Here is a 27,148-nt window from a genome sequence, read left to right as displayed (position 1 = left end):
CGCCCGGACGGAAGCGGAAGTGAGGGAAGTGGCAGGAAGGGGGACCGTTCGCATGCGCAGTGTGCGGCGTCTAGTCGCGCGGGGCCTAGTAGGGTGGTGGGGACCAGCGGCACGTGGGGGTGGGGGTGGGGGCTCTGCACGGAGCTCGCCCGCGATGTGACGCTCGCCCGTTACGCTGGCGCAGACCTCGGAGAGTGAGGATGTCGGTCCCCGCGGCGGGGCTGTCCCCGCGCCTGGCGCTCTCAGCCTTGGCCGGCGCGGGGCGCTTTTGCGTTCTGGGGCCGGGAGCGGCGAGGCGGGCGGGCGTGTGCCCCGGGCACCGCCGGGCCCTGTCTGACCTCCACCCGCAGCTGGTGCCCACGGAGGGCTTCAAGGACTCACCGTCCTGGTTCCCCAGGTGCCGCTCAGAGCCCAGGAGCTACATCACCAGTCCGAAACTGGCCACGACCTTGGCGCATATTCTGGAGAACGAAAGGAAAACCCCCGACAAGCTCCTGCTGGAGTGCAATCCAGGTGAGTGCGTCGGGGCTGCGCTTCCTGGATACAGTCACTCCTGCCGACCCCCCCCCCCCCCGCCCGACGGCGCCCGGGAGCAGGTGGGCGGTCTGTTGGGATCCCCACGCGGGAGCGATGTCTGCGGCGCTCCGCCTGCTCCTGGATTTTGCCGACTCCTCCAGATACTTGCACGACCCCCGCTCCACCCCCACTCCCACCCCTGGCAAGAACCTGTATTTTTACATACTCCTCCTAGAGAATGTAAGATGTATAGATAGACGTTCTGAAAAAGACATTTTTTGGGGGGGAGATTTTAAGTAATCTCTCTACCCCGCGTGGGGCTCGAACTTAGAACTCGAAGGTCAAGAGCCTAGCACTCCCCAAACTGAAAAATACTTACTTAAAGCAGCACTGGGTGTCACGAGTCAGTTCTGTTTCGATTTGGCAGTATCTTTCATGGTTAAAGTTTCTGTGTAGCCCGCCTATGCGTGGTATGCTAAAGGCATCTTTGTTTTGCTGAGACCTAGTGAAACATTGTGATTAAGAACACAGGCAGGCTTGGCTTGGCTTGGCTTGGCTTGGCTTGGACACGGTGGATTCAAAGCCAAGCAGCACAGCAGCACTTAGTTGTGATGTTGGAGTCCACTGGTTTTATCCAATCCCCGGTTTTCTTACATGTCAATAGCAGTGTGATATCTACTTTGAGGATGTTGTGAGGATCAAAATTAGGTAATACAGGTAAAATGTCTGCTTTAGTCGATATGCAAAGAATTTTTTTTTTCTTTTGCAAATAAATCTTTTTGTTCTGTTAATAACACTAGGTCCTGGGATTCTGACTGAAGCATTACTTAAAAGCAAGGCCAAAGTGATTGCCCTTGAAAGTAACAGAAATTTTCTTCCACATTTGCAGGTATCCTTTGTTTCTAAAAATAATTTGTTGCTCAGTCAGCTATCTTTGAATATGTAGGAAAGTGAAAATTAAGAACACAGTTTACTTTTATAGAATCACTTTTGAGGATCATGCTATAAATATATTGTTATCCCCAGTGACTGGAACATTAGTCCAGTAAGTATGGTAGTGTCAATGCTTGTTGAATGACTGACTGAAAGATTGAACTGAAAGATTGAGTTCTGAGATTTGTTCCCTGGGATGCCTCTGTTTCCTCAACATAGAATCTAGGTTAATGGGACTTCATTAACTCTGGATTTAGTGTTTCAGAGGCAAGAAAGGTTCGGTATAGTCAGATACAGTTGCATGTAGTGAAAACATTATCCAAATGGGTTTTTTTAGTGAAATCTGCTACGTTATAGCAGACAGCTTCACTTAACAGTGAAGTGGAAATTAAGTAACTTAACCTGCTTGACTTTGGTTTTTTCATACATAAACTAGAGACCTTAATACCCACTTGTATACGATCTTACTGCAATTTATTTTTATTTTAAAGCCTTTATTTATTTTAGAGAGAGCAAGCGAGCAGGGGTGACAGGGGAAGGGGTAGATGGGGAGGTAGAGAGAGAATCACAGGCCAACTCCCTGCTGAGTGTGGAGCCTGACATGGGGCTCAATCTCATGACCCTGAGATCCTGACCTGAGACATAAACAAGAGTGGGACGCTAACCAACTATGCCACCCAGGAGCCCCTCTTGTTGCTATTTAAATTAAATAAGATAAATTGTACTGTTTTTGAATCCTAAATGCAATCAAGTTTTTAACTGTGATTTCACTATTGTAGAATTGAATTATTTTTTTTTAAAGACTTTATTCATGAGAGACACACAGAGAGAGACAGAGACAGAGATACAGGCAAAGGGAGAAGCAGGCTCCATGCAGGGAACCTGATGTGGGACTCGATCCAGGGTCTCCAGGATCACACCCTGGAGCTGAAGGCGGCGCTAAACCGCTGAGCCACCCAGGCTACCCCTAGAATTGAATTATTTTAGAATTCTGACTGTCATATCATTATTATCATTATAGCATGGTATGTGACATTACAAAAGCAAAAAATGTGCATAACAAAGTCTTAATGTATGCATTCCTCTTACACTCCTATCAAACAAAATTCATTAGCTTTTCTTAGTTTAAGATTAAATATTAATCATATTTATTATGACTATTATATTTTAATAGTCATAATACTATTATGACTGTTATATTTTAATAGTCATGATAATTTAATAGACTATTAAAATATGTCATAATAATTTAATCATCATTATATTTAAAAATATGACTCTTGAGTAACCCGTGAGGTTATTTTATTGCTATACGTAGAACAATTTGTAAGAATTTCAGTATAATATGTTTTTAAGATACACATTAAGTGAGGGGCACCTGGGTTGCTCAGTCAGTTAAATGTCTGCCTTAGGCTCAACTCTTATCTCAGGGTCCTGAGATCCAGTCCCCCACCCCCCCTTGGGCTCCCTGCGGGGGGGGGGGGGGACGACGGGGATCTGCTTCTACCTCTCCCTCTGCTACCGCCCTCCCCCTCCCCCTGTACGTGCTCTCTCTCTTTCTCTCAAATAATAATAATAATAATAAATCCTTTAAAGAAAAAAGATATACATCAAGTGAGTGTTCTTTTTCTCTGTCATAATGCCACACTCTGGCTTTCTTTACATTGTTGGCTTATTTTCAGCTTCTTGTGGACTCTGGAGTTATTCAATCCTCAGGCCTTCTGTGCTTCTCCCTAGGGGGCCTCATCTGCACCCCTGGGTTTAATAACCTTCAACAAGCCAAGTCCTCACCAATGTATGTCTTTAGCCTGGACCACTGCACTGACCTCCCAATTTAGGCCTACAGATTCTCACCTGGCATTGCCACTTGGTTCACCCAATAGGCATCTCAAAATTAACAGGGTCAAAAATATTTGATTTCTACCCCAGTATGTTCCTTCCCTAGTCTTTCTTAAGGATCTTCACAAAAATGATTATTAGAATTTACTAGATTTAGAAATAGAGTAATATTTAGATTGAAATCAAACACTTAAGAATAATTAGGGTTTTTATTTCATGAGTTTAAATTGCAAATTCTTGAAACCTTGATGTATACCAATAGAATTTTCTGTGCATGAGAACCTCAAAATGCATATCAAGTCACATTGTGCCCTCTTCTATTTGATTTTTTTTACAACTTCAAATTAAGTTTTATGGAGTCTGTAGCTGACCTTGCTCTCACTACTGAGATCTCCAGTGCTACGGCAGAATGAGCACATTGGGGCAGTGAAAAGATTGAGGTATATCAGACCTCTTCCAGCAGACAAGGAGCTTTCCCTCTATAGTGCTTCTGTCTTTAGAAAACAGAAATGAAAAACCCTAGGGGAAAATAGAAGGTGATCTACACAATGAGTATAGCCACGTTCATTTGGGAAAGGACTCCTTAAACTCTTCTAGTAAAAAAAAAAGGACTGTCTGCCTTTCACTTTAATATTTTTATTGTTTTCCTCTTCTATGAAGCATTTTGCCACTACCTGCAGACAGGTTGCAGCTCTCTGCCTGGGCCCAGGTGTGATCTTAGAATCGCTGCCAGTCCCCCAGGCAGCTTCCATTAAGCAATCAGATTAGTGTGTGGACACTTTTTGAACAATTGAAGCCATCGATATAGAGATAGCAAAAGAATAAGAATTGGTTGAAGGCTTTTTTGTTTTTTTGGGCTTTTTCTTAGTAGTAGCGTATTTTCATCACTTTTCAGGCATTAATTTCTCTTAACTCTTAAATTTTGGGGTAAATATCTTAAAGTAGATTTTTGAATTGGTACAAAGTATGCATAACTGACAATTTTGAACACGTTATCTCTTTATCTCTTTAGTCCCTGCGAAAAAAGGTGGATGGAGAACTAGAAGTGATCTACTGTGACTTCTTTAAAATGGATCCTAGAAATTTTGGAATAGTAAAACCACCCATTATGATTTCAGAAACACTTTTTCAGCATTTGGGAATAGCAGCAGTTCCTTGGTCAGAAGGTAATTTTTGTCACTCACTGCAGCAAATAGCTTATAATTTGCCAGCTTTCTCCAGCAGTACAGCTTGTCTACCGAATGGATCCGCATCCTGTATAGATGATGCAGTTTATTGGGTGGGCGCTCTTCACTTGACTGGCTTTCCTCTCACATAGCCAGGGTCAGAGCAGCTCCACAGAAGCCATGTGCCTATCAAGGAAAGATGCCCAGGCTTAGTTTTAATTGACTTAATATAGTTTATTAACGTTTGACTCGACAACCCCAACCTCCTCCTCTTTCTCTGTAGTGGAACCTGTGGACTCTTTGAACTTCAGGATGGTTCATGCTAAGAGCTGGATTCTGAAGAAGCACTTTGAAGGCAGCCCTACTCATACATAGTAACTTTGAGTTAAAGACAATTGAACTCCTGTCCTTAAAAAATGGAGAGGTCCTGCTGGAAGCTTTGTTCCTTACTGTGGATCCTTAACATGAGAGTGGCAGCCAAAAGGTTGAAGGAGGGTGATATGATGATAGGGCAGCAAGTGGCCAGAGTTGTGAAAAATAAAAACTCAGCCTTCCCAGCAGGAACTGTGGTAGTGGCTTCTCCAGGCTGGACATTGCACTGTATTTCTGATGGGAAAGATCTGGAAAGCTGCCTGCAGAGTGGCCGGACACGGTACCAGGGTCTTTGGCTCTGGGAACAATTGGCATGACAGGTCTAATGGCCTACTTTGGCCTCCTTGACATCTGTGATGTGAAGGGTGGAGAAACAGTGATGGTTAATGCAGCAGCAGGGGCAGTGGGCTCTGTGGTGGGGCAGATTGCTGAGCTCAAGGGCTGCAAAGTTGTTGGAGCAGCAGGGTCTGATGAAAAGGTTGGGTACCTTAAAAAGCTTGGATATGATGTTGCTTTTAACTACAAAACCGTGGAGTCTTTGGAAGAAACTGAAAAAAGCCTTTTCTGATGGTTATGATTGTTACTTTGATAATGTAGGTGGAAAGTTTTCAAACATTGTTATTCCCCAGATGAAGAAATTTGGAAGAATTTCTATTTGTGGGGCCATCATGAGGTATAATATTACTCGCCCACTTCCCCCAGGCCCACCCCAAGAGAATATTATCTATCAGCAGCTCTGCTTGGAAGGGTTCATCGTTTATCGCTGGCAAGGAGAGGTCCGCCAGATTGAAAGGCTTTTTTTGCTGACATGGGTCATAGAGGGTAAAATCCAGTACCACGAATACATCATTGAAGGATTTGAAAACATGCCAGCTGCATTTATGGGAATGCTGAAAGGAGATAATTTGGGAAAAACAATAGTGAAAGCATGAAAAAGAATGGCACATGGAATCTAGACATCATTTGGATGATGACTTAATTTCTTTTTAACCATTTAATAAAAAATGTATGTTACCTTCATTATCTAAAAAAGAAAAAACTTAGTTTGACTCAATAAAATGTGATTTTAGGAAAAAAGTTTTAATTCAAATATTTTTGCTTGTATTCCTAACAGATACTCCACTAAGAGTAGTTGGAATTTTCCCAGCAAAAAATGAGAAAAAGATACTTTGGAAACTTTTATATGACCTATATTCCTCAACTTCTGTATATAGTTATGGACGAGTACAACTAAATATGTTTATTACTGAAAGGGAATATGAGGTAGGTTATTAACAAATACCTGATTAGTTTTTGTTTTGAAAGAGTGCTGTGATCTTCTCTGAATGGTCTTAATCTGTATTTTAATTTGAGCTCATGACATTGTTTTTAAATTTCTGTAATTTTTGAGTTTGATTTTTTAGTCTTTGTGGTTAAATATACATGACATAATATTTACCATTTTAACTTTTTAAGTGTGTAGTTCAGTGACATTAAGTATATTAAAATTGTGGTACAACTGTTACCACCATCTAGCTCTTCTTGGCACATTTTTTTTTTTTTTAAAGATTTTATTTATTTATTCATGGAAGACACAGAGAGAGAGAGGCAGAGACACAGGCAGAGGGAGAAGCAGGCTCCATGCAGGGAACCTGATGTGGGCCTTGATCCCGGGTCTCCAGGATCACATCCTGGGCTGAAGGCGGCGCTAACCCGCTGAGCCACCAGGGCTGCCCTTCTTGGCACATTTTTATCATTCCATACTAAATTAAACATTACCTCCCCTTCCCCTGAGCCTCCGGTAAACTTTCTTCTACTTTCTATCGCTGTGAGTTTGACTGTTCTAGGTACTTTGTCACTGTTGGAGTCATGGAATGTCGCACTTTTGTGTCTGACTGGCTTCAATTAGCCTAATGCTTTGGAGATTCGTGCAAGTCCTAGCATATGTCAATTACGGTTTTCTTTTTTTTTTTTTTTTTTTTTTTAGAATTTCAGTTTTTAAGGTAGAAAAATAGGTCATTGCCTAGCTGTACGTATATTTACACACAAGCACATAATGCACATAGGCACACATGCCTTCCACCTTCTGTTTATCCATTCATCTGTCAGTTGGCATATGAGGTGCTTCCACTTTATTACTGTGAATGATGCTGCTGTGAGATTTGGTGTGCAGATCTTTTCCAGTCCCTGCTTTCAGTACTTTGGGCTATTTACCCAGAAGTGGAATTGCTGAACCATATGGCAATAATTTTTTTTTTAAGATTTTATATATTTTTGAGAGAGAGACAGAGCATGAGAGGTGGGAGAGGTAGAGGGAGAGAGTTAAGGACACTCCCCGCTGAGTGAGGAGCCCAATATAAGGCTTGATCCCAGGATCTTAGGACCATGACTTGAACCAAAGGCAAACGCTTAATGCACTGAGCCACCCAGGCACCTCAATACTATTAAATTTTTTTTTCTATTTTTTGATTTTTTAAGGGCCCACTCTTCAGTTTTCTGTAGTGTTTTTACCATTTTGTATTCCCACCAACAACGCACAAGAGTTCCGGTTTCTCCATGTTCAGTCAACACTTCTTTCCTGTTGTTTTATAGTGCCTGTTGTAGTGCTGTGAGATAGTATCCCATTGTGGTTTTGATTAGATTCATGATGTTGGACATCTTTTCATGTGCTTATACACCATTTATATATCACCTTTGGAGGAATGTCCTTTGCCCTTTTCTTTGGGTTTTTTTTTTTCTGTTGAGTTTTAAGAGTTACTTATATATTCTCAGTATTAATCCCTGCTTAGGTATTTGATTTGTAAATTTTTTTTCTCCCCATCTGTGGGTTGCCATTTTATACTGTTGATTGTGTCCTTTGATTCTCAAAGTTGTTAATTTGATGACATCTAGTTTGTCTTTTGCTGCCTGTCCCGTTAGTATCATAGCTAAGAAATCACCGTCAAATCCAAGGTCATGAAGCTTTTCTTGTCTTCTTAAGAGTTTTATAGTTTCAACTCTTATATTCTAGTCTTTGATCCATTTTGAATTACTTTTTTTAATATGGTGTTGGGTAAGGGTCCAACTTTGTTCTTTTGCATGAGTATCCAGTTTTCCCAGCATCTTTTATTTTTTTTAAATTTTTTAAAATTTTTATTTATTTATGATAGTCACAGAGAGAGAGAGAGAGAGAGGCAGAGACATAGGCAGAGGGAGAAGCAGGCTCCATGCAGGGAGCCTCATGTGGGACTCGATCCCGGGTCTCCAGGATCGCGCCCTGGGCCAAAGGCAGGCGCTAAACCCCTGCGCCACCCAGGGATCCCCTTCCCAGCATCTTTTATTGAAAAGACTGTTTCTTTCCCCATCAAATGGCCTTGGTACTCTTGTCAAAACATCACTTAACTATACACATGAGCATCTGTTTCTGGGCTATTTTATTACATTAGGTTCTTCAGTGTCTCTTGAGATTGCATATGAATTTTAGGATGGGTTTTTCTGTTTGTGAGAAAAAACATCGTTGGGATTTTGATATGGATTGCATTGACTCTGTAGATCACATTGGGTAATGTTGAAACATTTTAACATTGATCAGTCTTCCAGTTTGTGAACATAGGTTGTTTCTCCATTTATGTTTAGTTTCTTTCATCAGCGTTTTACAGTTTTAAGTGTACGAGTATTTCAACGTACAAGTATTTCAACCTCCTTGGTTAAATTTTTTTTTTTTTAAGATTTTATTTATTCATGAGAGACACAGAGAGAGAGAGAGAGAGACGCAGACACAGGCAGAGGGAGAAGCAGGCTCCTCACTGGGAGTCCACTGTGGGACTCAGTCCCAGGACCCAGGGATCACAACCTGAGCCAAAGGCAAATGCTCAACCACTGAGCCACCCAGGCACCCCTTCCTTGGTTACATTGGTTCCTAAGTATTTTATTCTTTTTAATGTTATTATAAACAAAGTTGTTTTCTTAATTTTACTTTTCAGATTATTCATTGTTAGTATACAGAAATATGCTTGACTTTTGTGTATTATTTTTATATTCTGCAGCTTTGCTGAATTTATGTATTGACTCTCACAGGAATAGTTAGGGTTTTTAGACTACTCTCTGAAATTGAAGGGCCTTCTGAGAGTAGTGTCTAGAGTCTGGAGAGTACTGTTTCTTTGCTGCTCAGAAAGCTTCATATTATTAATCTTGTAATCCATTGTAATAGATGTTTACTTGTACATCAGAGTTATGTGTTAGGATAGTGGAGCAAGAAATGAAAGAGTGGTTTATTCACCAAGACTCAGTAAGGAAATAGTGACGATCCATGGAAAGAGAAGGGGACTCAGAACCTTGAGGCTGTACATACGTTATGTACATGAAAAATTGAAAGAACAGAAACTGGAAATGCTTCATCAGGTTTTACTTTGCTACTAGGGAAATGTTCTGGTACTAATACCATGGACCTTTTCATACGTGTTTTCCTCTGTGTACTGCTCTTTCATTCACTGAGAAAACCACACATCCCTCAAATGTCAACCTGAACAATTCTTGTCTCAAAATTTAATAGCCCACCTGATACATACTTCTGATACACACTTGTGCTTCTCCATGGGAATTCTATGTTTTTGTTTCATTATTTTTTTTTTCTTTAAGATTTATTTATTTATTCATGAGAGAGACAGAGGGTTTCATTATTTCTTTAATGAGATTTTACCCTGATCGGGGTTATGGCTAAAGGAAATCAGTTTCACACACATTGTAAGTGTGATGATGTATTTTAGTATGAAAGTTCAAAAAAGTTTTTCTCTTTTTTGAAATAGTTATGGTAAAAAAAAAAAAAGAAATAGTTATGGTTAAGATGTTGCATTTCTAATTTCCTTTAATTTTTAAATACTCTTAAGGTATTTTAAGATTCGGAATTTCATTTTTATTGCTTATAGTTATATAAACCTGTAACTTATTTTCTTTTACTAGAAACTGGTGGCAAGTCCTGAAACTCCACACTTGTATCAAGTATTAAGTGTGCTCTGGCAAGTAGCCTGTAAGATTAAGCTTCTGCATGTGGTAAGTAAAATCCTTCTAAATTTTAAATGCAAGAGATAAGTTGTTTTTATTTTTAATTTTTTAAAATTTTAATTAAATTCAGTTTATTAACATATAGTGTATTATTAGTTTCAGAGGTAGAGTTCAGTGATACATCAGTTGTGTAGAACACCCAGTGCTCATTCCATCACCTGTGCTTCATAATGCCCGTCATCCAGTTACTCCATCCTCCCACACCCCGAACTTCATTTTGTTTTTAAAAAACAAACTTTCATTTGTTTTTTAAAGAGGCTACATTTCTGTGACCAGTAAATGGAGAAAAATTAAAAATTCATTTTATTATTTTTCCCAGCTATTGAAGATAACAGAGCAAGGTAACTTCGTGCTTATATTTTTGCCACAAATATTTATGTTTTTCTCTGATTATAAAAATAATAACACACTCATTGTAAAAATACGAGACATAAGAAAGGAAGGAAGAAGAAAAGAATTTTAAAAACTCATCACTATAATTCCACTACCCAGAGGTCACTATTGACATTTGTGGCCTATTTGTAGCCTTTTATTTTTCCTATGTTTTTTTTTCTTTAAGTTATAGAGATTATATTATTTTGTATCTTATCTTTTTTTACTTAATAGCTAATAGATAATGATAAGTTTTTTTTTTCTCTTGTCACTAGACATTTTTCCCAAGTTGTCTTTTTCGTTTTGTTTTTTAATTTTGAGAGAGTGAGAGAGTGAGCATGAGAACAGGGAGGGACAGGGAGAAGCAGACTCCCTCCTGCGGACCAGGAGCCCAAAGCAGACACTGAACCATCCGAGCCACCTAGGAGCCCTTTTCCTAAGGTTTATATCTATTTTAAGATTGTATTTATTTATTCATGAGAGACACTGAGAGAGATGCAGAGACACAGGCAGAGGGAGAAGCAGGTTCCATGCAGGAAGCCCGATGCGGGACTCGATCCCAGAACTCCAGGATCACTCCCCTGGGCCGAAGGCAGGTGTTCAGCCACTGAGCCACCCAGGCATCCTCTTTTCCTAAGTTTTTAATGGCCACTTAAAACCTCACTAGAGAGCATTCCCCTTCGTACTTTATTTCTTTAGGCAAAATCAGAGTCAGCTAATAGAAATATGTGAGCCACACGTATAACTTTACATGTAATGCTATATTTCATAGCAACATTTATAAAAAGTAAAAAAGAAACAGGTGAAACTAATGCTAATATGTCTTTTTTAATCTTCTTGATTTAAAATATCATTTCAGGGGATCCCTGGGTGGCTCAGCAGTTTAGTGCCTGCCTTTGGCCCAGGGTGTGATCCTGGGGTCCCAGGGTCAAGTCCCATATCAGTCTCCCTGCATGGAGCCTGCTTCTCTCTCTGCCTGTGTCTCTGCCTCTTTCTCTCTCTCTCTCTCTCTCTCTCTGTCTCATAAATAAATAAATAAAATCTTAAAAAATTATATCATTTCAGTGTGTAGTCAGTATTTTACAATTAGTTATTACATAACTTTTTTTTAAATGTGTGGGGCCTTTGAAGTCCAATGTGTGTTTTACCCTTAACAGCACATTTCCATTCAGACTAGGTATGTTTCAGGTATCAATAGCCACATATGACTAATGGCTGCTATATTCATAGCAAAGGGCCAGAGTGAAGACAAAACTGATAAACACTATTTCTCTCATGTAATAATTTGGTCTTTCACTTTTTTATTTTAGTAGAATTTTTACTGGATGTATGTTTACATATTTGCTGAGCCCTTGTACTTCTAGGGACCTGATGGTTTCACTTCTTAATTCGCCTTGTGTATGTCCCTGTCATCCCATTACTGCTGTCGTCTAGCAACACATTAAGCCCATGCATACTTAGTTGTTAGAAGTTTATCCATTTGATTTTAGCTTTTGTGCCAATTCTGTTTGTTTTCCTCTAGTACATGAGGTTCTTAGATTGGCTTTCTCTTTTTTTTTTTTTTTTTTTATCAGATTGGCTCTCTGTTCCTTGTCTTTAGTATCTGTCGAGTTCCTACTGTTTTTCTGTCTTCCCAGAAATCTTTCACCCTAGGATTCACAGCACTGCCCCTGCCTGTATACTGTAATGTTTGTATTGCTGTTCTCCATGTCCCTAAAATCCTTTCTTACCTCAGTGATCTCTCATTCTATTGGCTTTTTATCTGGGCCTCCTCCCCTCATGGCTATTGGCTAGTGTCTTCATAAAGCTTCATGAGGACTTTAGCTTTCTGGAGAATCTTCTCTTTTCTTTGTTCTGCAGTATTTATTTTCAAAGGCTCTGTTTTGACTTGTGCCATTGATTAATGTCAGTGTTGATCCAGTGGCTCCTAACCTGACTGTGACCCTAATATGCAAATCTTAGCTGTTAAACTATCTTAAGGACCTGTTTGCATAATTACATTAGGATGCCACTTTATCTAAATAAGTAAGAGAAATAGCAATATCTGGATAGACCTTTGATTCTCATCTTTTTTTTTTTTTTTTTTTTTTTTAAGAGCACGGAGAGAGAAGAGGGAAGTTTATGGTTTAACTATCCCATGTTGTTTTTCTTAAGTCCGAGTAGAATAGTGACTTGGATTTGATTCATTTTGTTGCTCAAAGGCAGTAGTAACTTAGGGCACTTTGACTAAAGAGAACTAAAAGAAATATTTTGGTTTCATTTACCTTCCCTTAAGGAGCCTTGGTCCTCATTTGGCGTATATGGCCAACGTGGGCGACTGGATGATCTGAAGAATAAGGTAAGAATGAATGAATACCCTTGCCTTTTTCCCTCTAAATGGAACATCCTATTTTCTTTAAGATTTTTTGGTATTCTGTATTTACTTAGATTTTTAATTTTAGGATGTTTGGAAATGTTCTTTAAACATACCTTAACTGCTTTTAATAAATTCAAATTATTTTGGAAAAGAGTAATAATTTTCAGCTAGTTAAACAGTGGATACTAGTTAGCATAGTCATATCTTAAACAGAATTTGACTTCCATCTCTTGAACATACATCTCAAATTTAGAAAATACAGTCATCTTAGGGTACATCTAATTTGATGAGCTAAAGATGCAATTTTATACTCAGAAATCTGTTATATTACTATTTATAATGATGGAGTTCATCAACAGGTATGTCTTGTTTCTTACCCTCAGGGTGGGGCTTTTGTTTGTTTATTTTTTTCCTCTTTCTATAAAACCAAAGTGATAATGTTATAAAGTGATCCTCCATTTACTTTATGTCAGGAATACACATAGCAAAATCAGAATAAAGTAGCTAGATTTTAAAAAATAATCCAGAGTTTCACTTCAGGATAAAATGCTAATGATGCATAGTTCAGCCTGAAGTCTCATTTGCCTACTTACTTTTTTTTTTCCCCCTCACTCCTGCCACTAAAAGAAAAAAAAGAAATGACCAATTTAGAGATGGTCTGACTTTTCAATAATCAGTCATTGTTATGATCACTGAGATTTTAGCTCTATTTCACTCTTCATAAGCATATTTTTGTAGCCTCATAGAATAGAATCAGAGTAATATATTTTGCCTTAAGACCATTAGGAACTTACTTACAAATGTCCCTAGAGTGAACAATCCTGTATATAAGACACTTGCTCATTTTTTTAGTTATAAGAACTAACGCTTAAAATGGTGTGTTTGGCCAAATTAAATATATAAACTTTAGGGATGGGATCCCTGGGTGGCGCAGCGGTTTGGCGCCTGCCTTTGGCCCAGGGCGCCATCCTGGAAACCCGGGATCGAATCCCACGTCGGGCTCCCGGTGCATGGAGCCTGCTTCTCCCTCTGCCTGTGTCTCTGCCTCTCTCTGTGTGACTATCATAAATAAATAAAAAATTTATTAAAAAAAAAAAAAAACTTCAGGGATGAAGAGGAGATAACCAGACGTCATGTTTCATGAGAGAATTTTATTCAGATATTCCACCCTGTATCTCTGATATCAGCATGTTCATAATTGCTACAGAGGCACTTGAGACATTTAATCATTCATTAGAGCACATAATTCTTATTTCCATCCAAGTTGTTTGGGGTTTTCCACTTTTTGGAAGCCATCTTTTTATCACTGAAATTTTTTTTTCTTACTTTAAAAAAAAAAAAGATTTTATTTATTTATTTGAGAGAGAGCAGGAGCAGCAGAGAGGGGCAGAGGGAGAGGAAGAAGCAGGCTCCCTACTTAGGGCTCCAGTGTGGGGTTTGATCCCAGTTCCCAAGATCATGACCTGAGCCCAAAGCAGATGCTTCACTGACTTGAGCCACCCAGGTGCCCCCAGAACATTTTTTTCAAAGATATAAATAGCCATTTATTTAACACCAAGAAAGTTTTTTCTTCCCTATTTATCGAGTAAGTATCTGTAACTACAAAACTACCTACAAGCTTGCTTGCTTGCTTGCTTGATTTTTCTTTTTAAGGTTTTATTTTTAAGTAATTTAGGTCACCAACCTGGAGCTTGAACTCACAACCCGGAAGATTGCACACTCTACCAACTGAGCCAGCCAGGCACCCCCTACCAGCTCATTTTTTAAAGTCCTCCTCAGGGATACCTGGGTGGCTCAGCTATTGAGCATCAGCCTTCTGCTCAAGATGTGACCCTGGGGTCCCGGGATCGAGCCCCACGTTGGACTCTCTGCATGGAGCCTGCTTCTTCCTCTGCCTGTGTCTCTGCCTGTCTCTCTCTGTGTCTCTCATGAATGAATGAATGAATAAATAAATTAATTAATTAAAAAAAATAAAGTCCCCTTCAAAAGTCTTATTATCAACAACATAGGACACTTCATGCCTGAGGTTATCTCCCTCTCTAATAATTACTAAATATTTTTTTAATTTTATTACCTTCCCTCTTTTGAAAAAAGATTAATCCTTCAAGCAGGCATCCAAAACTAGAACTGGAATTGATTGAAAGTTTATTTTTTAAGCTAATAGATCTTCCACAACAGTATATATATTTAAAAATATGTATGTTTGTGAATGTACATATATGTGTGTGTTTGTGTATATATAGCTAGATAAGTAATAAGGGATCACTACCACTATATGAGATTTCCAGAGGACTTAAATGGAAGGCCTCTCTGCTTTCTGAGGGATAATTTCAGAGGAAAAAAAACATCTTAACTTTATATCAAGGCATATACTTTCTGAATCAGAGTTCTGTATACTAGAGCAGGTTGGTCAGCTTTTTCAGTAAAGGGCCAAACAGCAAATGTTTTATGCTTTGCAGACCACATAATAGTCTCTGTCATATTCTTTGTTGTTTTGTTCTGTTTTGTTTTATTTTAACAATCCTTTACAAATGTAAAAACCATTTTAGATCCAACTACACAAAAACAGCCAGGCCACGGACCATAGTTGTAACCCCATAGTTTTTTAAATATCCAAGTGAAAATGTTAAGTCAAGGGGTGCCTGGGTGGCTCAGTCGGTTAGGCAGCTGCCTTCGACTTGGGTCATGATCTCAGGGTCCTGGGATTGAGCTGCTCAGCAGGGAACCTGCTTCTCCCTCTTCCCCCTGCTCGTGCTCTTTCTCGCTGTCTCTCTCAATAAATAAAATCTAAAAAAAAAAAAGGGAAAATATAAGTCAATAATGGTTTTTTATCCTTAGGATCTGGGGTTGTGTCTCAAACATAGAAGAAACTCAGTATGTGTTAGCATCATATTTGGGATCTGATTTTACCCTGCTTCAAAGTTAATTAGCTGTTATTCTTTCATTGATACTGCCCAAAGGTAGACTCCTGTATTAGATGAAGGACTTTATCTACCCTACATCCCATGGGGTAACAGGGTGTACCTTAATTGGATGGTGTACATGCTGGGCCTTGCATTGCAACTTAGAAACACTAGGGGATTTCACTTCCTTTATAGCAAATATGAAGCAAGCCTCCTCTTTGCCATGCAGGGAGCCATTATTTCATCCTCCAAGGTGGCTCACTGCAAACAACCCTGAAAAACTGCCCAGGTAAAGAGTAGTTTTAGGGCCTTGCACTCTTGACACACCTAGCAAGAACAGAGAACACTCAGGATCTGTGGTGATGGCCTTTTCAAATAGCTAGTTTGAATGAGTAAATGAACTATGTCTTTTTCTGGCAGTATTTATGACTAACACACTTTATTTTTTTTCTCTCTCCAGAAACCATTAGAACAAATAAACAAACACGAAGGACAAAACATGTGTTTAATTCAACTGACTCCTCATCAGAATTTATTTACAGAGAATTTAACATCTATTAACTATGATGTATTTTTTCTCATGTTAAAGCAGTGTTTTATGAAGCGCAATTTCAAGCTAATGGACCATTTACAGTAAGTAAAAAGAATAAAAGCAAGTATAAAAGTGGCAGTGTTTTTTTTTTGTTTGTTTGTTTTGTTTTTTTTTAAGATTTTGTTTATTAATGAAAGACACCAAGAGAGGGCAGGGACACAGGCAGGAAGAGAAGCAGGCTCCCTGCAGGGAGAGCCCGTTGTGGGACTCAATCCTAGGACTCGAGGATCACATCCTGAGCCAAAGGCAGCCACTCAACCACTGAGCCACCCAGGTATCCCAGAAGTGGCAGTTTAATGTAAGAATTATACTTCATGTTAGAGGTCCATTTTCTGTATCTTGTATATCATGATTAACAGAGTGAGGTACCATGTTTTCATGCATCTATTTCTTCAAAACAGTTCCTTCTCCAGTGCACATTTTGAGAAAAATAAAATTCAATTTTCCGTATAATCTCTTGAGCTTAATTTTTTTTCCATTGAGAAAACAACAGCCTACCAGTTATTTCATCTTTGTCAGAGTATATGGCCAGGATTAACTTAGGTGGAGAACTAGCTGCTTGCCAGTGACCAGGATGGAAGGAGCCTCAGTGGTGACATACCCATCATCTTGCCTTTTCTCACTGCTTATCCTTTGTGGTTTTATTTCCTAAATCAAAGCAGGCACAGATTATTATACCTCCCTAGTCCTCCTGTCCTGGGCCAAATTCTACTAAAGCTTTTAAAAAATTATAGCTATTACTGCCTACTCTGTATCTATGTAACTTTTACGTGGGGCTGTGCACTTTGGAATCAGCAGCCCATGTCTTTGAAAGTACTGTCAGAGAATAGGTGAAACTCTGAATGAGCTGTTGATTGAACAATATTTGTATAAAAATAAATGTTAAGGGGCGCCTGGGTGGCTCAGTGGTCGAGCATCTGCCTTTAGTTCAGGGCATGATCTCGTGGTCCTGGGATCAAGTCTCACATCGGTTCCCCACAGGGAGCCTGCTTCTCCCTCTGCCTCTGTCTCTGCCTCTCTCTGTGTGTCTCTCATGAATAAATAAATAAAATCTTTAAAAAAAATAAAATTAAAAAAGTAAATGTTAAGAATGGCAATAGTCTAATAAATTTAATCTGTTTTTTATCTTATCACCTGTGGTACTGATTGTGTTGAATGAAAATATCAAGGATAAAGGAAATTAGGGGGTGCCTGGGTGGCTCAGTCAGTTAAGCATCTACCTTCAGCTCAGGTCCTGATCTCAGGGTCCTGGGATCGAGCCCCATGTCGGGCTCCCTGCTTAGCGTGGGTCTGCTTCTCTCTATCCCTCCACCTGCCTCGTGCTTTCTCTCTCCCTCTCTTTCAAATAAATTTAAGTCTTTAAAAAAAAAAAAAAAAAAAGAATGTAGGAAATTAGGGGTACCTGGGTGGCTCAGTTGGTTGAGTGTCTCTTGATTTCAGTTCAAGTCTTGATTTCAGGATTGTGAGTTCGAGCTCTGTGTGGAGCCTACCTTAAAAAAATTAAAAAAAAAAAGGCAGCCCTAGTAAATATGATAAACCATGGTGAAAAATGTTAAAAATTCCTTTGGCGATCTCTGAATTGAAAATATGTTTATACCTATGAGCAGGATTCCATTCAAAATCTAAAAGTTCTTGTCAAAGGCTCATTGATGGTTTCTTGCTAGGGTAATTAATAAGGCAGTTTTTTTGCTTTATAATTTATCACCAGCAATTGTTAAATAAAAAGGTGAAACCTATTTCCTCTTTGACATCTCCTGGATGCCAGTTTCTGCTGTTTGTACTTACTGATGTATTACATGGACCTAAATGTAGTTAAGAATGCTTTGCAAAGAGAATTAACAGATGGAAGAGGTAGGCAGAAGAATTGTTTTGGGGCAGCCTGGATAGCTCAGTGGTTTAGAGTCGCCTTTACCCCAGGGCGTGATTCTGGAGACGTGGGACCCACGTCGAGCTCCCTGCATGAAGCCTGTTTCTCTCTCTGCCTCTCTCTGCCTTTCTCTGTGTCTCTCATGAATAGATAAATAAAATCTTTAAAAAAAATTATTTTGAAGGGCAATGGTAGACTAGAATTTTGTGTAAGACTTGATGAGAACACGTTAAAAGTCCAAATTTGCTCTTTGGGTGATAGGTAAGCCATGAATCTTTAGAAATAATGGTAAAAGCTGCATATTTTATGCAGGCTCTTAAACCAAATAAGATTAATTATAGATCCATAAATTAAGCATCTTAAGTTGGGCATAGAAGCCATCTCTACCAATATTTACTGCAGTTATAAAAAGGAACCAAGCAGATTTACTTTGTGTTTCTTTTGCAGGTTATTGAGTCCAGTTAATGCAGCAGCTATATTGAAGCAAATAGGGAAAGATGGAGACATGAAAATAACAGATCTGTATCCTCAAGACTTTAAACAGCTTTTTGAAGCTATAGAGTATTTCAGAGAATCTTGCAGGTGGCTCTTGGATGATTGTATGGAAGAAATGATCATGTAGGAACTTGATTGCCCATACCTGAGCCATTGATATATTTGAAAATTATGGCACAAATGGAAGAGAACCACATTTGAAAAGCTTCCAGCCTTTCAACAGAAGATAACTCTTCTTGTTTTGCAGATTGAGCAGATAATTTCTTTTGAAGGTGATAGTTTCCTAAATTGGATAAAACCGTGGCTGCCATTATATTCACAGAAAATAAAATGAAAACTTCAGTTAATTGTGGATTTGATCAGATTGCATTTGTTTTGTTTTGAATTCCTATCTACTGTAGACGCACTGGTAGTTGTAGGATATTGCCAGATGAAGTTTCTTTTTAAAAATCCCTTTGGCCAAGGGCGCCTGGCTGGCTCAGTCAGTAGAGCATGTGTCTTGATCTCAGGGTTGTGAGTTTACGCCCCATCCATGTTGGGTGTAGAGTTTACTTTAAAAAAAAATCCCTTTGGCCAAATATCTTACATTATATTAACTTAAATATTCCACTTTCACTGTTGAGTTTTGCTTCCTCCTGGAGGGCAAGAGTTTGTACATTATTAAGCTTAGAAAGTAAATTAAAATGATTTTTTTTTAAACTTTATTTATTTATGATAGTCACAGAGAGAGAGAGAGAGAGAGAGAGAGAGGCAGAGACACAGGCAGAGGGAGAAGCAGGCTCCATGCACCGGAAGCCCGACGTGGGATTCAATCCTGGATCCCCAGGATCGCGCCCTGGGCCAAAGGCAGGCTCTAAACTGCTGCGCCACCCAGGGATCCCGTAAATTAAAATTATTTTAAGTGGTTTGTTTTACTTTTCAGATTGTTGAATTAATATTATCAAGTATTGTACAATGAAATTATTTCAATTTTAAAATGGATTAAACTTTTTTAGAAAGTAAAATATTTTAAGTAATAAGATTTTGTGATTTGTTGGTCTTTGATGAAATATTAAATTGATCCTAAGTTATTCACTTTAAATTCTGTTATGTATAGTCAGTGTACTTCCAGTGAGTATTTCAGTCTGTGTTCTTCAAAAGTTGCTTGATTTTTGTTCTATTAAGAACATCTGAAGTTAGATCTTTGGATGAACCTAATGGAATTAAGAATGTTTTCTTAGATCATTGAAGAAGCTACTAGATTTTAACTAAGACATATCAAATCTCCTTTGATTTGGATGGTAATATTTGAATGGTAATATTCCACAATAATACAAAACATTTTTAAAATCCTTCTAATACAGAACATGCCTATTTTGGTCCCAATCACTCCTGAATTTACAATGACTATGTTCTTAAATATTCTAGAGAAAAACATCTATTTTCTTTTTGGGAAGTTATCAATATTTCAAAAACAAATGCACAAAAAGATTCTTAAGTACCACTGAGCATCTCCTGTTGTAATGACTAAAGCTCTCAGCTCTGCTAGCTATTTTAAGCCACTATGATCTTACCTAGAGTTAACCAATGCTCTTTCACCCTTGTGGTTAATAAAATTCAAAAAAAAATTTTTTCAAAAAAAAAATAAACTAGTTTGGAATGAAATTGTATCACTTGCAAGACTCCTAATATAAATACCTTTTTTTTTTTAAGGATTTTATTATTTATTCATGAGATACACAGAGAGAAAGGCAGAGACACAGGCAGAGGGCGAAGCAAGCCCCCTGCGGGGAACCCAGAGGACTTGACCCCAAGACCACAGGATCACGCCCTGAGCCAAGGCAGACACAACCACTGAGCCACCCAGGTGCCCTTATAAATACTATCTATAAGGCACTGATCAGTAGTATCCCATTCCAACATTACTACAATGACTCATGATCCTAACTACTAAAAATTTGCAGACTCCTGAAGTGATGATTGGTGTCTAAGCCACAAGCCCGGACCTTATATATATATTTTTTAATATTTTACTTATTTACTCATGAGATATTACAGAGAGAAAGAGACACAGGCAGAGGGAGAGGCAGGCCCCCTGTGGGGAACCGATGTGGGACTCAATCCCAGGACCCCAGGATCACAGCCTGAGCCAAAGGCAGATGCTCAACCACTGAGCCACCCAGGTACCCCCAGACTTTGGATTAATGAGTAGGAAAGGTTTGTTTTTTATTGTTTTTCTTTTTTTCCTTTTTAAGAAAATGAATTTTTTTTTTTTTTTTTTTTAAGATTTCATTTATTCGTGAGAGACCCAGAGAGAGGCAGAGACACAGGCAGAGGGAGAAGCAGGCTCCATGCAGGGAGCCCTATGTGGGACTCGATCCTGAGACTCCAAGATCATGCCCCGGACCTAAGGTAGATGCTCAACCGCTGAGTTACCCAGGTGTCCCAAGATTTTATTTTTTTGAGAGTGAGAGAACACAACTGGGCAAGGGCAGAGGGAGAGGGAGAAGCAGGCTCTGACAGTAGAGAGCCTGATGCTGGGCTCAATCCCAGTATCTCGAGATCATGATCTGAGCCAAAGGCAGGCACCTGACCAACAGCCACCCAGGTACCCTGAAGGAAGGGTTTTTGGTGTTTTTTTTTAAGCTCCGTGTTTTATAACTATATTATTTGCACCAATCTAAGGCTTGAAAGAGGAATCCAGTTACCCAGTGAGACACATAATACACTTAAAAAGTAATCCAATAAGTTTTGGTTAAATGTCCATTTGGCTTATTACTAAAACTGCTGGATAGTTCTGTAATAACATAGATATTATTTAATTACCCTCTTGCTAATAAAACTTAAATGTTCAATTATGGTTTATGGGATATAGAGGCACAATTTTCTATGCTCTCTTCGTTTTTTATCTGCTAATTAGAAGCGAGGATATGAAAGTAACAAGTAGGGCAAGAAAGCATTGCTTTTTGTATATTTTAAAGTCCAATTTAGATTCCTGGTGAAAGCTGACTGTAAATTTAGCAAGAATTTTCATTGGAGGGACGCCTGGGTGGCTCAGCGGTTGAGTGCCTGCCTTCAGCCAAGGGTGTGATCCTAGAGTCCCAGGATGGAGTCCCACATAGGACTCCCTGCATGGAGCCTGCTTCTCCCTCGGCCTCTATCTCTGCCTCTCTCTCATAAATAAAATAAATAAATAAATAAATAAATAAATAATAAATAAATAAATAAATAAATAAATTTTTTTCTTTTTTTTTTTTTTTTTAAGAATATGAGAGACAGAGGCAGACACAGGCCGAGGGAGAAGCAGGCTCCCCCTAGGGAGCCCGATGTAGGATGTGATTCCTGATCCTGGGATCACGCCCTGGGGCCAAAGGCAGATGCCCAACCTCTGAACCACCCAGGCGTCCCTAAAATCTTTAAAATAAATTTTTTTTTTCCATCAGAAACATTACATCTCCAAGACTTGAAGATTTGGGGATCCTACTCATGATTTCCTTATTATTTATTTATGGTATAAAAACCTGTACTCCATATATCATGAACCTCTCTTAACGTCTTCCATTTCTCTTTAAACCTCTTTTATCATTTTCATACAAGAGAAACCACCAAAATAATTTATTGAGTTGCAGGCTAGGATGGAGGATCCAGGGATTCTGAGCTTCTGTTTCTAAAATACATTTAAACCACAGCCATTCCCTCTCAGGCAACTTTAAAGAATATTAAGAGTCAGCTATCTTTCTAGTTTCTGAGTGGTCTTTGCATAGGACTGGAAACTGATGTTTATGATTTATCATTTAAGAGTTCTGGAAAGCAATAGCGCATTTTGCAATAGTTAAATCCCTTTTTTTAAGTAAAAAAAAAAAAAAACCCTCCTGGTACAAATACATGGTTCTTATTATAGGATGTCATATTGTATTGCTTTGGAATTGCTTATTTCATTGGTAGGAACAGATCTAATTTTGTGGGGCTCAGGTTTATACAACTTTAGGGAATAAGCCCCCTTTAAAATTGTGATTATAGGGATCCCTGGGTGGTGCAGCGGTTTAGTGTCTGCCTTTGGCCCAGGGCGTGATCCTGGAGACCCGGGATCGAATCCCACATCGGGCTCCCGGTGCATGGAGCCTGCTTCTCCCTCTGCCTGTGTCTCTGCCTCTCTCTCTCTCTCTCTCTCTCTGTGTGACTATCATAAATACATAAAAATTAAAAAAAAAGAAAAGTTTAAAAATAAATAAAATTGTGATTATATATATATCATAAAATGTAACATTTTGACCATTTGAAATGCATAATCCAGTGGCATTAGGTACATTGTTGTGTAAAAATCACCATTACATATTTCCAGAACTTTTTCATAGTTCCAAATAATAGCTCCATACTCGTTGACCACTTAGTTCTCCATTCCCCTTCCCCTAGCTCCTGTTGACTGCACGTCTACATTTTGTCTATGGATCTGTACATTCCAGGTACCTCATATAAGTGGAGCCACACAATATTTATCGTTTTGAGTCTGAAGTATTTCACTTAACATTTTTAAAGTTCATCCACATTGTAATGTATTAGAATTTCATTTCTTTTTAAGGCTGAATAATATTCCATTGTATGCATATACCATATTTTGTTTAGTCATCTGTTGATGGATACTTTCATTCCTTTTTTTTTTTTAAGATTTTATTTATTCATGAGAGACACAGAGAGGCAGAGACATAGGCAGAGGGAGAAGCAGGCTCCATGCAGGGAGCCTGACGTGGGACTAGATCCCAGGTCTCCAGGATCAGGCCCTGGGCTGAAGGCAGGTACTAAACAGCTAAGCCACCCAGGCTGCCCTGGATACTTTATTTCTGCATTTTGGCTACCGTGCATAATGCTACTGTACGTGCACCATAGCTGCAGAAGAGGCTGCAAGCAGACAACATTGGTTTTGTTCCTTTAACACAAAATAAGGGTGATTTTAAACAATTTCCATGTGTCTCTCATGGAAATGTCCAACCAGGTGAACAATTAGGGGTATAGGGGTCTTCGTATCTCATTTCAGCGTTTTCTGAGATACTGCTTTTTTCTTCATGGTGAGAGGTGGCTCATCGGATATTCCTATAAGATTTATGACAGTTGGCTTCCTGAATTAAGGGGAGGAGGAACAAGATCTCAGGGGAAATGGGTCGTGTCTGGTAGGTGAATCCACATCACAGAACAGGAAAGACTACAGAGTCAAGGGTAATGGTTTCCCTGAGAACTATTCTCACACTCTTTAGTAATTGGGAATATATATTTTTTAAAGATTTTATTTACTTATTCATGAGACACACACACACACACAGAGGCCGAGACATAGGCATGGGGAGAAGCAGGCTTCCGGCAGGGGAGCCCAATGTGGGTCTCGATCCCAGGATCCTGGGACCACGCCCAGAGCCAAAGGCAGACACTCAACCACTGAGCCACCCAGGCGTCCCAGTAATTGGGAATATTCTGTGGTAGAATTAGCCCCTGGTTCTCTGGAACTCCTTATGACATGTTAATTATGTAAACACTTGAAGCACCTGGGTGGCTCAGTGGTTGAGCATCTGCCTTTGGCTCAGGTCATGATTCTGGGTTCCTGGGCTCGAGTCCCACATTGGGCTCCTCTGCAGGGAGCCTGCTTCTCTCTCTGCCTATGTCTCTGTTTCTCTCTGTGTTTATGTTTCTGTTTCTCTCATGAATAAATAAAATCTTAAAAAAATAATTATGTGAATGCTGTTTTAGTTCATTCTATGTATGATACCTAATGCTAATGCATGAGATGATTATCCTAGTGGTGCTGGTAGGGTGCTGTATGCAGGCATTATCCTATACTCACAGACTTAGGAGTTTTAACTCAGAATAATTATCCCTTTCACATTTGTATGGTACTTTGAAGGTTTTTCAAAATACTTTCAAAGGATATATTCCCACCGCTTCAAAACATATTATCATGTTCATCATAAAGTTAATAAACAGGCTTGGAAAAATTACCTAGAGTCACATGGAAGAACTGCGACTCAAATCAATGTCTTTGAAATCCTCACCCACCACTCTTTCCACTACACCACAGCCATTTCTAGACTACTTCCGGAAGTGTCAAAAGTCTGCCTTTCCAGGCTATGGAGATCAGGCTATTTTACGGTCCCCAATCACCCCACAAGTTACTAATTGCAAATGTAAAATGTACCTTTGCAGTTTACAATTCTGGCAGTCACCACTTTAACCACCTGATTGAGTTCAATTTTATGAGTAGTGGGACAACCTCACATTATGCACATTCAGATGATATGTGATGCAATGTGAAATGAACAATATAAATTGGAGTGTTTTTCTGAAAAACACTTAAAACACTTAAATTGTATCAAATTGAGCCTCTAGACTCCAGTATCTAGATCTAGACTGCATTTAACAGGAAAAACAGGGAATAGAGGAACAATGTAATGATACCATGAGGAAACAGCCAGGCAAATACAAAATGTGGAACACTTTACAAAACTAGCCTGGCATCTCAAGAATTGATGTCATGAAAAAGAAAATGCATGACCTTTGACTGGATCTTTTTTTTTTTTTTAAGTTACAAAAGCCATTCTGAAGGTCAATATCGCTTTAAAATTTTTTTATTTTAGAAAGAGAGAGAGCAAGGGGAATGATAGAGGAAGAAGGAATGAGTCCCAAGCTGACTCTGCACCAAGTGCGGAGCCGACATGGGGCTCCATCCCATGACTCCGAGATCATGACCTGAGCTGAAAGCGAGTCGGTTGTTTAAACAACTGAGCTACCCAGGCTTCCCAAAGTGAGTATCATTTTTACTTGCTAACACAGAAAAATCTTTGTAGGGATGATGTAGTTTTTTTGAGAAGTGTCTGGATTCCGCAGGCAGTGGCTAAGAAAGAATTCTTGCGCTGACTTCAGTGCAAAAAGTGGTTTTATTAAAGTAGAGTGACATGACCTGTGGGCAGAAAGAGCTGCTGCCTAAGAATTGTAAGGAGCAAGGATTATATACTTTTGGATTAGGGGGGAAGATAAGGAAAGTTCCAAAAGGATTTTCATATGCTAGGGAAGATACAAGGATACTGGAGGCCTTGCTATTGTCAAGCTAAGGCTGTTTTTCCCCTTGAGCAAAGCATTAACTTGAAGACATTTGGGAATTTCCCTAAGGAATGTTATACTCTGTCTGCCCTCCGTATTTGTCAATGGGCTATAGGTTGTAATCACATTGAGCAGATATTGGGGTTTGAAGCCAATAGCCAAGAAAGAATTCTTGAGTTGTCTTTGATGCAAAAAGGTGGTTTTATTAAAACACAGGGCAGAAAGAGCAGAAAGAGCTGCACGGGGGTCATGAGGAGTGGCTGAGTTGGAGGGGGTTTCGAGTTGGGAAAAGTTCCAACCTTTCAAGTTGGGAGGGGGTTAGGGAGAATGGAAGTCTCTAAGGAATTTTGGAAGCAAGGTTTCCAGGACCTTGGGGAGGCTAGCTGTTGTTGGAAAAGGTCATTTATTCCCGTCTAATAAGAACTTAGCCATGAGCCAAGACAATGGTGTATATTGATGGGTCATATGTTTGGGGAATGATTGCAAACATGTATCTTGGGGAGTAGAGATAAAGGAAGTTTCCAAAGGAATTTTTGTACTTTAAGGTAGACTGATAGGGCAGCCCGGGTGGCTCGGGGGTTTGGCGCCGCCGCCTTCCGCCCGGGGTGTGATCCTGGAGACCCTGGATCAAGTCCCACCCCGGTTCGAGTCCCATATCGGGCTCCCTGCATGGAGCCTGCTTCTCCCTCTGCCTGTGTCTCTGCCTCTCTCTGTCTCTCATGAATAAATAAATAAAATCTTTTTAAAAAATAATAAAGTAGACTGATAGGGTCCTGGAGGGTTGGACTAAGATTTCCTTTTACCCTGGGACGCCTGGGTGGCTTGGCCGCTGGGCATCTGCCTTAGGTTCAGGGCATAATCCTGGGGTACCGGGATGGAGTCTCATGTCACGCTCCCTGCATGGAGCCTGCTTCTTCCTCTGCCTGTATCTCTGCCTCTCTCTTTGTGTCTCTAATGAATAAATTTTAAAAAATCTTTAAAAAAATTTCCTTTTGCCCTTAGCAAAGTATTATCATTGAGGAAACTGAATCCTTAGAGGAAGTTCACTCTCTGTTGCAAGGACTTGTCAGTGGGCTGTAGGTAGTAATGAAATTTAATAATTTCTCTTCTGCTGCCTTTGTTTCCTACAATAATGATATTATAGTTTCTTTTTAATGATTTATTAGGATGGGGGTAAGAGAATCTGACTTCTGGCTGAGCAGGGAGCCAGTAGTGGGGCTTGATCTCAGGACCCGGAGATCATGGCCTGAGCTGAAACCAAGAGTTATGTTCAACTCACTGAGCCACCCAGGAGCTCTTTTTTTTCTTTTTTGATTTTATTTATTCATGAGAGACACAGAGGGAGGGAGGCAGAGACATAGGCTGAGAGAGAAGCAGGCTCCATGCAGGAAGCAGGATGTGGGACTTGATCCCAGGACTCCAGCCTGCCCTGGGCTGAAGGCAGGCACTAAACCACTGAGCCATCCAGGGATCCCCGCCAGGAGTTCTTGATATGGTAGTTCTATAGGATATTGTGTTTATTCTGAAGAAATGCATGTGATGTAGTTTTAGAATGTTGTTGAGGTCCGGAGCCCACGGCCAAGAAAGAATTTTTGAGACCTCCTTGGTGCCAAAAAGGGTGATTTTATTAAAGTACAGGGATGGGACTCATGGGCA

The 27,148-nt window shown here is 39.5% G+C and overlaps 1 protein-coding gene and 1 pseudogene across 1 annotated transcript; both read left to right on the top strand.

Moving 5' to 3' along the window:
* Positions 1 to 20: 20 nt before the first annotated feature.
* On the top strand, positions 21 to 18,777 carry TFB2M (transcription factor B2, mitochondrial). Its single transcript, XM_025430621.3, has 8 exons — positions 21 to 513; positions 1,317 to 1,405; positions 4,301 to 4,454; positions 5,941 to 6,089; positions 9,744 to 9,833; positions 12,493 to 12,555; positions 15,937 to 16,109; positions 18,383 to 18,777. The coding sequence occupies exons 1-8, from the start codon at positions 201 to 203 to the stop codon at positions 18,555 to 18,557; spliced, it is 1,206 nt and encodes a 401-aa protein (XP_025286406.1). The 5' UTR covers positions 21 to 200; the 3' UTR covers positions 18,558 to 18,777.
* Positions 4,478 to 5,894, top strand: LOC112648783 (prostaglandin reductase 1-like; annotated as a pseudogene).
* Positions 18,778 to 27,148: the final 8,371 nt, after the last annotated feature.

This window comes from Canis lupus, chromosome 7 (assembly GCF_003254725.2).
Source record: "Canis lupus dingo isolate Sandy chromosome 7, ASM325472v2, whole genome shotgun sequence".
Lineage (NCBI taxonomy): Eukaryota > Metazoa > Chordata > Mammalia > Carnivora > Canidae > Canis > Canis lupus.
The sequence above is the reverse complement of the archived record's forward strand: the minus strand, read 5'-3'. Positions and strand labels throughout refer to the sequence as shown.

Coding starts and splice junctions, on each gene's coding strand:
- TFB2M (XM_025430621.3), top strand. CDS start 201: ATGTCGGTCCCCGCGGCGGGGCTGTCCCCGCGCCTGGCGCTCTCAGCC. Junction 514..1,316: donor CCTGCTGGAGTGCAATCCAG/GTGAGTGCGTCG, acceptor TAATAACACTAG/GTCCTGGGATTCTGACTGAA. Junction 4,455..5,940: donor AGCAGTTCCTTGGTCAGAAG/GTAATTTTTGTC, acceptor TATTCCTAACAG/ATACTCCACTAAGAGTAGTT.